Genomic DNA, 12,546 nt, shown 5'->3' with positions numbered 1-12,546 from the left:
GAGTTCCCGACAGTCAGGAGGATGACCTTGGGAATGAATAGTCCCTTGGTGGTTCCCTCCATAATGGCGAAGATGATGACGGAGGAAACGCAGAGGCATTTCACGGATGGCTGGGATCCCCTGTTCATCGGCTACACGGCGGCAGTCTACTTCCACACCAGCGAGATGAAGGTAAATTCGTGGACGACGCAAGCGAAAAAGAGTAGAGGTTCGCAGCCCCCTGGATATGAGGTGCGGAAAGTCTTGAGGACTCTTGAGAAGGAAGGACTTGAGAATATGCTACCCATATGGGATGATGGCAGGATGATCGTGATGGAGGGACATGTCGCATTGGTGGACGAAATGAAATTTGCCACGAGAAAATACAAGGCACCCTATGGCTTGGAACAAGTAGAAGTGACACAGGAGGGAACAGAACTAGATGCAGCAGGTCAACTGCATGTAGCCCTGACGGAATATAAAAAGCTGGATCCTACGACACCGTCACCACTGTCTGTAGACACGCCTGGAGACAAGAGGAGTGGACCCGTTGAGGATCGATTCAAAAGAATTCTCGAGAGAAGAAGAAATGAATCAGAGGAAGAGAGTATGGATGAAACTCTCAGTGAAGCTGGAGAAGACATGGAGGTGGGGAATACACCTGGACCAGGGCCATCAGGGGAGGAACTCACCACTCAAGAGCTGTTGAAAGACTTGAGCGAAGAGAATTGGGCAGATACTGCCACACCACCTCTGAACCCGTCCCCGCGGAAGAACCTAGAGTTGCCATTGGCAGGTGAGACCTTCAATATGGGGATGTTACTCTTGAGCTCGGAGGAAAGGGAGAAGAACACGTTCGAAGGGAACAGGGACATATTCTTGGGATCTCTCGAGGATGACGCTTGGCAGGAATTCCTGGGGGAATTCAATCGAGAAGTGGGCAGCGAGACGACGCTGGACAAGTTCAAGAAGGAACTGTGGGACGCAGTAGTGAGATTCGGGGAACCGCTCCTGATAGGAACGGGCCTGGATGAGAAAGCAAGAAAAGAGCTGCTGAACAAGCTAGTGGAGCTGAGGAACGCACGATCGAAGACTAGAAAAGAGAAATGTGAGGACAGCTCTACTCTGAAACAAAAAACTGTGGATAAAATGGTTGATGATATAAAAAGGGATAAGGTTGGGACTAGTAATATGATTAAAAGTACTAATATCCTTAAGGCTCGAGCAGGGGGGAGGCAAGAGTTGGAAGGAGTGGATGGAGAGGTCGAATCAATGATGATAGCCACAACACCCTCGAGCAGAGATGTGAAGACTCGCAAGAGGAAGAGAGAAGTGGAAGGATGGGGTAGTCCTTCAGTGGATGCTGTTTCGGAAGGAAACTTGAGAGAGACGGCGCCCATCGTTTTGGCCCGATGCAAGACGGCGGCATACAAGAACAGCTCGGAGCTCAGGAAACTACTTGAAGTAGAAAAGGAAATAGAGGTTTCCGCCAGTTCGACGTCAGAAGAAGACTTCAAGCCTCAGAAGGTAAACGTGAAGAGAGGTTCAACGAACGGACAGGTAGGGGAAGTGGAGATCGGCAAAGAATGGATCTCGAAGGCACATCAGGACATGGGCAAACAAGTGACGAGTGATCCATTGGAGAGGAACAAGACGAGGAACACTTCCCGGACGTGGTGGGTGGCCCTCGAAACATTGAAGGAAATGGAGGACTGCTTGAAGAAGTTGGACAGTGGAATAGCTCGCAGGCGACGCAATTGGGCCACCCAGCAAAAAGCCGAGGTTAATAAGATAGAGATGGCAAGTCATCTGAAGAGGTCCTGGCAGAGTTTGTTGAAGGATCATTTTGAAGAGGCGATGAGGACATCCTCATCAGCACCGCCACTAATGGCGAATCCCTTCGTTAGAACTGCGGGACAATTAATGTTCACCTGGAGTCTGGTGGGGATAGAGTTGGAAACACTGACCTCGTATGACAGGCTGAAGTTGGGAAGCAAGAAGCTAGATATGTATCAGGCACTGATGCAACACGTAGCCAGGGACAACTCAGGCTTGAGCCTGGCTAGAAGAAAAGATGCCACATGTTTCTTGAGATGGACAATGTCAATGATGTCTGATAGCACCATCCTGGCATGCCACCAGAGAGCAAGTGGAAGTAAAACCATGGAGAGAAGAGTCTCAACGATCATCTTGAACGTATATCAGAGTACAGGAATAGAGAAAGAAGATGGTTCCAGACTATCCTTAGAGAACCATCGAAAGCTGGACGAGGTACGGAGGTTCTCTAATAAGAAGTTCGAGGAAGAACATGATGTTCACCGTAACCTGGCCTCGTCAGAACAGTACTCGAGACTCAGTGAGAAGGGGGAATACCAATATGTGTCTGGAGTGATGGGAATAGCCTACAATCCCTTCTTAGACTCGGAAGCTAGAGGAGCCCACAGAAACCATGAGGTAGCGGAGCTACTGAAGTTTTGGACAGAAAGAATAATGGAAATAGACGCGGTGGAAAAAGAGGGGCCGAGCCTGGGCCTGATTCTTGAGAAAACACCAGAGGTGATAAGCATACCGCGCTCAAACAAGAGAGTTGAAGTGAACATGGGCGGTGGAAATGGCTTGTTAACCACGAACTTGGGAGTGATATGGAAGCTACTAAGACCCTCCTGGTGTCCACATCCCCATGCAAGTCTAATCGAGGAAACCACAGAGCGAGTGAGGTTAGCACCAACGGAAGATGAAGATCTGGCGAAGTTGAGTGTGCTACATAAGCTAATCACGCCCCAGATGCAAGAGCCAAGCGAAAGGACGAGCGACCCCGGGTCAGCAAAGAAATTGGAGCCGGGTAGCTGTCTGGATTCGACGTGTGGGAACGGAGAGCACATCTGCGATGGACGGTCATGCGTCAGAATACTGTCGTTTCAAAAAGAAGACCTGGTCACTTGGTTCGAAGACATCACAGAAAGGGAGAAAAGTGAAGTGCAAATAATAGCGGAATGTTACGCGAGAACCACGGTGAATATAGCGACAGCTCTCGGATTCTTCTCGAGAATGTGTGGTCTGCAGGCACTGGAGAGACTGGAGTCTGAACATCATTTAGTGACGGCGTTGAGCGTAGAATCATGGCCCGGGGTGTTGCAGGTGACTCAAAAACACATCCGGAGCTGGAAGGTTGGTCTTGAGGCGGAAATGGGATTTCCCATGAGCGAAGCTTATGGCTTGCCATTGAACGCGAAATCGCTGATAGGGTCAATGATGGCCAACTTGTGCGGAAGTCACTACCCGCTACACATGGCGATGGTGGAAGTGTCCAGCCAGAGAATACTGGTGGACAAGGCCTTCTCAGTGCCCAAGTGCGTGAGGTTGGCTCGGATGTCGCATCACTCGCACAAGTTGTTGAGAAAAATCAAAGGGACAGTACCAAAAGAATTGAGAGATGACTTAAGCGAAATCTGGGGAGAAGATCTTCTGAAGTTGGAAAGAGAAAACACGAGCGATCACGAGAGACAAAACGTGATCGGGAAACCTGTGGGAAGTACTCCGAACCTGGAAGACAACGACACGATGCACGAGAAAATGATGGAGCTTGAACCTCTCTTGGAAGCCTCAGGGGAGCGTAATCTCAGGAGCATTGAGATCTCTCATGGGGAATGCCCATGCCACTGTTTGGCACAAACGGTGTGGTATCCAGATCACAAGAACCTTTGCCTGGTGTGGGATGTGGAAGAGATTCGGTCGATCGGACTACCGGATCACCGGCAGAAGGTGACGCTCTTAGTAGTGAGTACGATGTTAGCTCTGAGATGGATAGAAGAGAATATAACGAAGTATCGGGAGGCGACGACGCCAACGGCTGAGTCAATATACGCGATAGACTACAGCAGGAGACTCGAGTTGTTTGAGACTGCGTGCAAAGTATTCGCCATACCGACGGAAGTCAGGCACGTATGGAGTCGCTTGAGGTACTTTCCATGGTTTCGGGCGACACTGACGTCTTGGTTGTACATGACAACGAAAGATCACATGAGAAAGCATCAAAAGGAGTATCGACAGTTCCAGGCCGAGATTGGGCCGGAAGCTTTCAAGAGACCCCTGCTAACCCATCGTAATGCGATCACGACAGGATGGAAAAGAGTGGGTAAGATGTCTAGAGACAATACCAAAGCGAGGGAGTCGATACTAGAGGAAGACCTGGCGAAGAACGTGAGCTTGAGCCTGCACAACTCCTTTTGCTTGAACCGAGAAGCTAGGGTGAAGGCACTACCCAACCAAGCAAAGAGATTGCAGGAGCAGAGAGAATGGATGCGATCCTATGAACAGCTGAAGGCTTGGGAGGAGATTGTGATTAGTTCCGATGATGAAGAGGAACTGTTGAGACAGTTTGCCGCATCTAGCACTTCAGGATGTAGTACCTCTAAGGCGAAGAGTACGAGATGAATGGGCAAATCGGATGGATCTTGAGTCTTGAGAGGGAAGGGGGGCTTGAGCGTGGATCCGAGTGAAACTTGGATTCACGAAAAAGAAATTTTAACAAAGCAAATATTGTTACTAATATACTATATTTATTATATAAATCGAAATGCTGCATGACAATTTCCTGATTGAATAGGACAAAAGAGATTTTAAAATGATTGGCTTGAAAAGCGAAAATTCAAGGGTGCAGGTGTATGTAGATTTTGGTTGCTGTTTAGCAATAGCGTGAAAATTTTAAATGGCTGTGAATTTTGGGGTGTAGATAAGCTTAAATCTGCTGCAAACTTCTGTAAATGACCACTGGCACTGTATCTTGAGCAACACTCGGTTTTTCTGGGACTCACTGGCAGAAGACAGCGCGCGATGAGGACATCGATCTCGAGTCCGGGGAGTATGTGCCAGTCGGTCATATTTGGAAGTTTGACCTTGAGAGAAGAAAAAAACACTTGATTTTGGAGTGAAATTTAATTTCTCAAAATTTCGAATGGAACCTGTCATGCACGATTTTCTCGCGAGAACTGAAAATCAGAAAAAGAGATCAGAACAATTTCAGAACAGTTGAATAACAATCGCGGGAAAGTTGCTAGAAAAATCGGTGGGAAATTGCTATTCGCAATTTCAATAGCAATAATAGCCTAGAGTAGAGCTGTCCCATCTGAAACAGAGACGAGAGCATTCCCACGAATTGGATTGTTACGATTGGAATACTATTATTGACTGGACTAGAGTGAACCTTCGGTGGAAAGGTGGACAGCTTGAGTGTCCCAATGGTTCACGAGAACTTGCAGTCTAGAGTAAAAACTTGTTCTTGTTGTTAAAACTGACTAACATTAAACTCATATTAGTTACTTTATTAATTCTTGAGTTGTTTACCGACTTATTTACTTCCTGGTTCTTGAGCGTGCTACAATGTGAGTACTTAATTTAAATTCCTAGAGTGTGTTTTATAATTGTGATGTTGAGGTAAGGCGAGTTTTAGGTTGATCCATCTGAAATGGATCAAAGTTCCACTGTCTAATAAAAAGTAACTTAACGGATTGTTCCAACCCGGTTTTTAACGGCGTTCATGTATTTTGGGTATCTAGAGACCTAAGTATGGGGACGTTTCTAATTCTAGAGTGGGGGGATATTTTAGTAGTAGCCTTTAAGCTGTAACGGGTCGTAGTCTCATGTCACAAGCGAACCGAACTGGCTCCGACCGTTCTTGAGGTAGAAAAACACAAGAGATAGTGTCCCTGACCCTTGAGCCAGTGGTTATAGGGCCTATTTTTCTTAAGCCTCATGTGTGACTGCAGTAGACGAATGTTACAAAGACTGAAAATTCTCGTATCGTGAAGGGTGGGGAGATCGGCCGCCCCGTTGTTCCCTGAGCTGTATATGACCAAAAACACCTAATGATACGCCAGAAACCAAACAAAAAGTAGTATAATACCTAAGAAAAAACTAAACATTATTAGAAACATAACTGTAAAAACCGCCGAAAGTTTGATTCTTCATTCGATCTTAAGCTTGAATACAAAGTATTTCCGGTTTCCTTGTTTCTTGATTGGAAAATAATTTGCCATCTATGGAAACTCAAATATAAACTACTACCGACATGAACATAAATCAAGTACGTGAACAACACAATTGATGAGAACAAAAGAACCAAAAAACTACACTTTCAAGCAAGATTCAGCAGTCATCAATCGAAAAATGTGGTTTTTTAAAACAGAAAATCAGTTCTTATTTAGAACCAAATTCAAAAAATGCAATTTCAAACATAAACAGCAGCAGTTTACCTTACAAGACTATGAAAATTAAGTTTAAGGAATATTTCCTTTCTCTTTTTCGTGAAGATCCTTTTTTGGCAACCTATGGAAAAACAACATGGAAACAATTTAAATTTGATGTTAAAATTCTAACCATTATTTTATTATTTTGTAATTAAATATATAACCAAGAAAAATTGTGTGACTTACTTGCTTAATAATATTAATTATCAGTTTTCAATTAAAGTGTTCATTTTTTCTAGGTTAAATTTTTAAAACCTGAATACGCACAAAAATTTTGACGCAATTTTGTTTGAATTTACAATTTTGACGCATTCTCAGTAAAAGTTAATAGAATTGATCAGTGATGCTTTATTTTGTAAAATTCGAAAAACTAAGTAGGTGTTTTTTCTGTTTCCTGTAACTTAATTTCAAGCCTATACAAACTTACGTTAACCTATCACCTTGAAGAAAAACAGTGTTGATACTCAATAAAATGAGTGTTTAAACTTGATTTTAGGAAAATGAATGGTAAAAATTCGATATCAAGATCTGTAGCTGAACACTATAATGGAATTAAAGAAATTGGCTTGCAAAAGAGAACGGAAACGCGAATTTATTATCTGCGAAACTTTAATAATTGGATAAAATCTTGTTTGATTTCGCATACCGTTAAAAGTTTTCAGCCGAAGCAAGATAATAAAGAAAGATTTGAGTCATCGACAAAGGATTGTTTGAAACGAAAGTCTGAACCAGAATTGGGAGAACAAGCAGAACCCGCCAAAAAAGGAGCATGGGCCAGCCAGTCTTCCAGTGATCACTCTAATGGGTCCCAGAATCTGACTGTCCTTGATTTGTGCTGCGGTAAAGGCGGAGATTTGTTGAAATGGTCTAGTTGTGATATTTCAGTTCGACTGCTAGTTGGAGTGGACATTGCTGCTGTTTCAATAGATCAGTGTCGTGAAAGATGGGGACGAAACAGAAAGAGTCAGAAGTAAGGGTTTCCTTGCTTGTTATAAGGGTGGATTAGACAGGTGTCTTTAGACAGGGTGGATCTATGATTGCAAAAAGGTTTGTCCTCCCATGATTGCAAAAAGGTTTGTAAATTGGCTATCTTCAAATGGGCGATTTTCTGCAAAGAATTTATTGACACCCTTTCAACATCTGTACCGTTCTAGTCATGGAGTGATCTCACCTTTTTCAGTTGTCCAATGGCTCTGATTTATTGATCCTCGCTTTTATGCGAAATTAAATGGATGGTATTGTCGATAATTGATCAAACAAATCCGAACTATCGTCTTCATTATTAAATGCTGCTAATATTCGCCTGCTACTCAAGGTCTGTGCTCACCTATTCCACTCGCCTACAGCGCTAATTTATGAAAGTTCTTATTCACAAAGGTTTAAAAGTTAGGTCTCAAACAACTTATTTCTGCTCGAATTAAACCTAGTTACTATCTGATGTGATGGTATCAAATATGAAAAAGTTGTCATTGAACGTCAAAAGGAATCAATCATGTCATATGTTGTTCATTTTTTGTGACCGTAAGTTTTTATACTCAGTTGTAATGTTTTTAATCGCCTTTTTTGTGATTTTTGAGAGTTGACGAACGTTGTGAAGAATCTTCTATAGGTCGTGATGATTTTTTTTCTAGGAAACGTTTTTGCTTGCATATGACTTTTCGCGGTTTGATTTTTGATTTCTTTTAAAGTTTAGTTCCTTTCCTTTGTTAAAAAGAATGCAAACTCTACTATCGAACAGTAAAAGTGTAGGTCACGAAAAACGTGATCACCTTCTAGGTTTTAAAGTAAGGTTTTAGTTTTCCAATTTCCCTGCTAAATTCCCTGCGAAATTAGTTTTCCAATTTCCCTGCTATTTTTCCAACTTTCCGTTGGGGATGTTTTAATCTTGTGAAAATAATTGCCTGACGGCACCATCTTGAAATTAAGCATGGGGTCAAGTTATTGCATAAGTGAAGCCTGGCGTAATTTGACAAAGCAGCTGTAATGATTATTTCTCACTGGTTTTTTTTTATAATTACGCTTTCGTGAATAGTAACCACCTAGACGTAATTATGCTACAAAATTTCAGTTCTCACAAGTGCTTGAAAAACTAAAAGAATGTCGCGAGGAGCCAATTCGCATAATTGGTACAGTATGCAAAATATTATGTTAGGCTAATTTATAGACTTTTTTGTAACCTGGTCTGACAACAGTGTTGAGAATAAATTGATTTGAAAATTGCCTGAGACGTTGATGTTAGCATTTGAAAATTGCCTGAGACGTTGATGTTAGCATATGTTATCTGAAGTTCCGCTTCGCCGCTGGTAAAGTTGGTTGTTGATTTAAGACACTTTGGATGTTCTGTTCTAGTTGGAAATAACTGTTTGTAACGGGGTTTGATAAATTAGACGATAAGCAAATTAGACGGAGGTACTTAAAAGGAAATTAGACGGTTTTGCAAAACTGCAATTGTGAGAAAATAGACGAAAGTGAGAGAAATTAACTTTGTTTGCACACAAATTGCGTTAGAAAAATAAAATTGTTTGTAGACAACAGTTCAATTTCGGTGGCCAAAAACTTTACAAGTCAATCATGCATAATTTATTCAATTCAAAACTCTCCTATAATATTCAGATTTGACATTTTATGTTGATTCCAACTAATTGTTTTAATAGGTATTGACATTTTATGTCGTTTTTGTATTTGTGAAACTTGACTCTTAAGAAAAATGTTTGTTGGCCCTTTCCCTTTCGTCTAAAATGCCAGATCTGTAAAAAATAAATTCCGTCTAATTTCGTTTTTGTAGCATCCGTCTAATTTGCTTATCGTCTAATTTCCTAGGCCCCGTTTGTAACTAGTTGGAAATAAATTGATGATTGTTGTTTGTTTTCTACATGATTTTGGATAGATAAATTCTTCTTCTATGTTTGGATCGTTGTTTGTTTTTGTGGATCCTGAGCAATGAATTAAAATCACTGGCGTGCACAATCCAAAATTTCCAAAAAGTGCCCTTTTCCAAAACCATTTTGTTTCAAAATCTCGCCTGCGCCCCCAAAAAAATTGCTCCAAATAGGGTCTTATAGTGATATGTGAGAACTCCACCCCCCCCCCCCGCCCCCCTCGAGAAAAACCTAGATCCGCCCCTGACATTACTCATATTTTTTGCAGCTTAGAAGCCAAATTCTTCACGTTGGATTGCACGAAAGAGTTGTGCTCGTCACTAGAAAATTTTCCGACCGACGAAAATTTTGACATCAGCAGCTGTCAGTTTTCAATACACTACGGATTCGAGTCAGAAACCCAAGCTAAAACAATCATGCGCAACGCATGCGAGAAGGTCAGAGTTGGAGGCTACTTCATAGGAACTACTTTAAATAATCGAGAGTTAATCAGAAGACTAAAAATAGCCCAGAGGAAAGACCCAAATGCGTGCAGTTTTGGCAACGAAGTTTATCAAATTAGTTTCGATGATTCCAAAAGTTTTCCAGCTTATGGGTGCAAATATCATTTTCAACTAGACGGTGTTGTAAATTGTCCAGAATTTCTCTGTGACATTGATTTGTTGTCCAAGTTGGCGGCGGAATTCGGATTTCAACTTGAAGAAACCTTCTCCTTCCGCGAAGCTTTTGAAAACTTCAAAAATGCTCCAAGATGTAAAAATCTGCTGTCAATAATAAATGCATTGGAACCCTACACGCCAAGATCGTGGAATTTATCCTCGAAGAACCCAAACGATTATGACCATGCGCAGACTTATTTCGACGAGTGTCTGAGAAAGAAAAAAGAATCCAGAAGTCATGAAAGGTTTTCGATTGGAACTATTTCAAAAAGCGAATGGGAGGCTATTTCAGTGTACAATTGCTTCATTTTTAAACGAGTCTCACAGCAGGCGATTCAGTTTGACTTCGAGTATGACGAGGCTAAAATAGTGAAAGTGATTGAAGCGGAACTTGACGATGTTTCGCAGCTACAGCCGCCCTTGGTCGATGATTACTATCCACGCAAGCTGAACTACGCTCATCGCAAGTAAATTTAATTGTGTGGCTCTTTGATTTTTCTAAATGAAGATGTGATGTGATTTATTTAAATATTCGTTGTTAGTAATTTATGAATAACAAACTGGATTGACTGATAGTTTTTTTCATTGTAAAAGACTACGAAAAGCTATAGACAGTTTCCAGATTGAGTGGAAATAGAGCCGGTACAGAGCACTGGCTTTTATTGCTATGTAATTCGTTTTTCCTTCAGGCAAACGAATTGTTCTCGATAAGTTTGTCCCGACTAATCTTTTGCCTGTTGCAACATGTTCATGATTGGAACAACGTCAGTAGTTTCAGTCCTTCTTGAACCGAACTTTTGCAAACTGAAATTTTCTGCCTTTTGAAAATCAAGATTTTCGAAAGATTTGGTCCATCGTGTTTGCTTGTTTTTTCATCGGCTTAGTTTCCACAACACCGGTGTGCTTAAAAAATGCAACTGTTTAACGTATTATAGAGTGTCATTTTAAATTTTACTAGTAGTGCAAGTAATTCAATTACAAGATTTTTTGCCAACGTTTTTTGGATTTGAAAAAAAATGTTTCTCGCACAAAATACTTTCACGAACGTTTTCAAAGTTTAAATTAATATTTCATTTTGTGCATTTTTATAGTTTTTAATTTTTCACTGACATTGTAAAAAATGCCTCAGAATTGTCAGACATGATAGATAGTTTGTTAACCTGTGAGAATTTGTTGGAAATCTCATATAAAGGGTCTTATTTTTTTAAATTTTTTTCTCATTTTTTGCTCCCACTTAATCAGCATTGTTTCCGAAACTAGATTTCTCAGTTTCAGCGAACTAGTAATTTCATCTTAGCTATGGATAATTGTATGGGTTATTTAAAAAAAAAAATTTCTTGTAAATCAAGTTTTTTCAAATGATCAGAATTTAATGCCTTTTCCCTTGTAGTTTCGAGCGAAAATTACGAAAAATTATTTTACAGAAAGTTATAAAAATCATGTTACTTTGATCTTTTATTCTCTTATGAAGTCTTATTTGTATTCACGCTCGGAGCGCAAGCTACGAAGATTTTTTCCGCAAACAGAGTTTCAGGGTAGCTTACATGCATTCGCAATATAATTACCACTGCGATAGTCTAAAAGTATGGTCGCACGTGATTCAAAGGTTACCAAAAAAAATCTTTTTCAGTTTGTATTTCACTGATTTTTTTTGCCTTAGTCAATTCTACTTAATTCAAGCCCCTTCATACTTAGTATAAAGGTAAATCACGCGCACGAATATATGCTCTTGAGTTCGACTCCGGTCGGATCTTGATTTTTTAGATGTGGGGAAAACGTGAATTGTCGAACTATCGTTTGTCTAGTTATTTGTTGGCCTTCTTTTCAAAGCATAGGGTTTTTCAAAGCGTCTACTTTCTTCTGAATCAAGCACTTGAACAATTGAAGGTAATTTTACTAGATTCGATTTTCTAATTAACGTTTTAATTTTTGATGCTTATGTGTGTTAGGCTTATGCCATATTGACCTATTTACCACCTTTTGCGTCATTTGAAAGGCAGAAATAGATTGTTATGCTTTTATCTGTGTAGAGCTTAAACTATTGAAATTTCAAAATTGTTTAGGTCAAAATTTTCCGACAATTATTTGTTTCAGGCTCAACTGTCTTCTAATCAAGTACTGTCGGCATAGTCCCCGCTCCCTAAATGATTTTGGTTGTTGTAATTTACGGCAATGATTCTATTTATTGTCATGTTTTCCTTAAATTGAATATCACTAGAGACAAAGTCTTTTTTAAAAGTTGATTTGTTAGACTTAGTGGTTTTCGTCTCATTTTCTGTCTGCTATGTTATGCTTGTGTTATAAGGCAAATTGTGAGAAGCTCTGCTGTGCTCTTTGTTGTTTTCTTGCATAAAGATTTTTGTTCGAGTGATTTTCTTTCATATCTTGTTTACGCTAGCGAGCAGCTAGTGTTTTAGTGCGAACCTTCTTGTTTTTTCTAACCTAACTCGCAAATAAAAGTGTTCACTTGTGTGCTTTTTTGTTATAATCACGATCTGTAGCCTTGGACATTGCATAGCATCTGTTCTCGGCTTTTTTTACTAGTTGGAGGCTTATTTTTACTTTTTCTGATTGAAATTTTTAGAACTCTGAAGTTGCTTTCTGTCTCGTTCTCGCTCTTGTTTGCGAAGCGCAGCTTGGCCTCTGTGTAAAGTTTAGTCCTGGTATTTTCACTTCGAAAAATCTTGGAAATAAGAAGCAATTCAAGTAATATTTCTGCAAAACGAACTCACTTGATCTAGTTCAAATTTATGATTAATAAATTTGGGCTAATTTTGATTGTTA

General features: G+C 40.5%; 2 protein-coding genes across 3 annotated transcripts in view; both read left to right on the top strand.

The window, feature by feature from the left end:
* LOC134854554 (uncharacterized) overlaps positions 1-12,546 on the top strand; it is a 245,060-nt gene that overhangs the window by 218,638 nt on the left and 13,876 nt on the right. The gene's annotated exons all lie outside the window — the stretch shown is intronic.
* LOC134854556 (mRNA cap guanine-N7 methyltransferase-like) lies at positions 6,724-10,322 on the top strand. The gene is made up of 2 exons (XM_063870863.1): positions 6,724-7,194; positions 9,372-10,322. The coding sequence occupies exons 1-2, from the start codon at positions 6,725-6,727 to the stop codon at positions 10,231-10,233; spliced, it is 1,332 nt and encodes a 443-aa protein (XP_063726933.1). The 5' UTR covers position 6,724; the 3' UTR covers positions 10,234-10,322.

This window comes from Symsagittifera roscoffensis, chromosome 9 (genome assembly GCF_963678635.1).
Source record: "Symsagittifera roscoffensis chromosome 9, txSymRosc1.1, whole genome shotgun sequence".
NCBI lineage: Eukaryota > Metazoa > Xenacoelomorpha > Acoela > Convolutidae > Symsagittifera > Symsagittifera roscoffensis.
Note: the sequence above shows the minus strand (reverse complement) of the source record. Positions and strands in the feature narration are given on the sequence as shown.

What these genes read in the sequence shown, in the direction of transcription:
- LOC134854556 (XM_063870863.1), top strand. Translation starts at nt 6,725, where the DNA reads ATGAATGGTAAAAATTCGATATCAAGATCTGTAGCTGAACACTATAAT. An exon ending in CGAAACAGAAAGAGTCAGAA is followed by an intron (nt 7,195 to 9,371) that starts GTAAGGGTTTCC and finishes TATTTTTTGCAG; the next exon opens with CTTAGAAGCCAAATTCTTCA.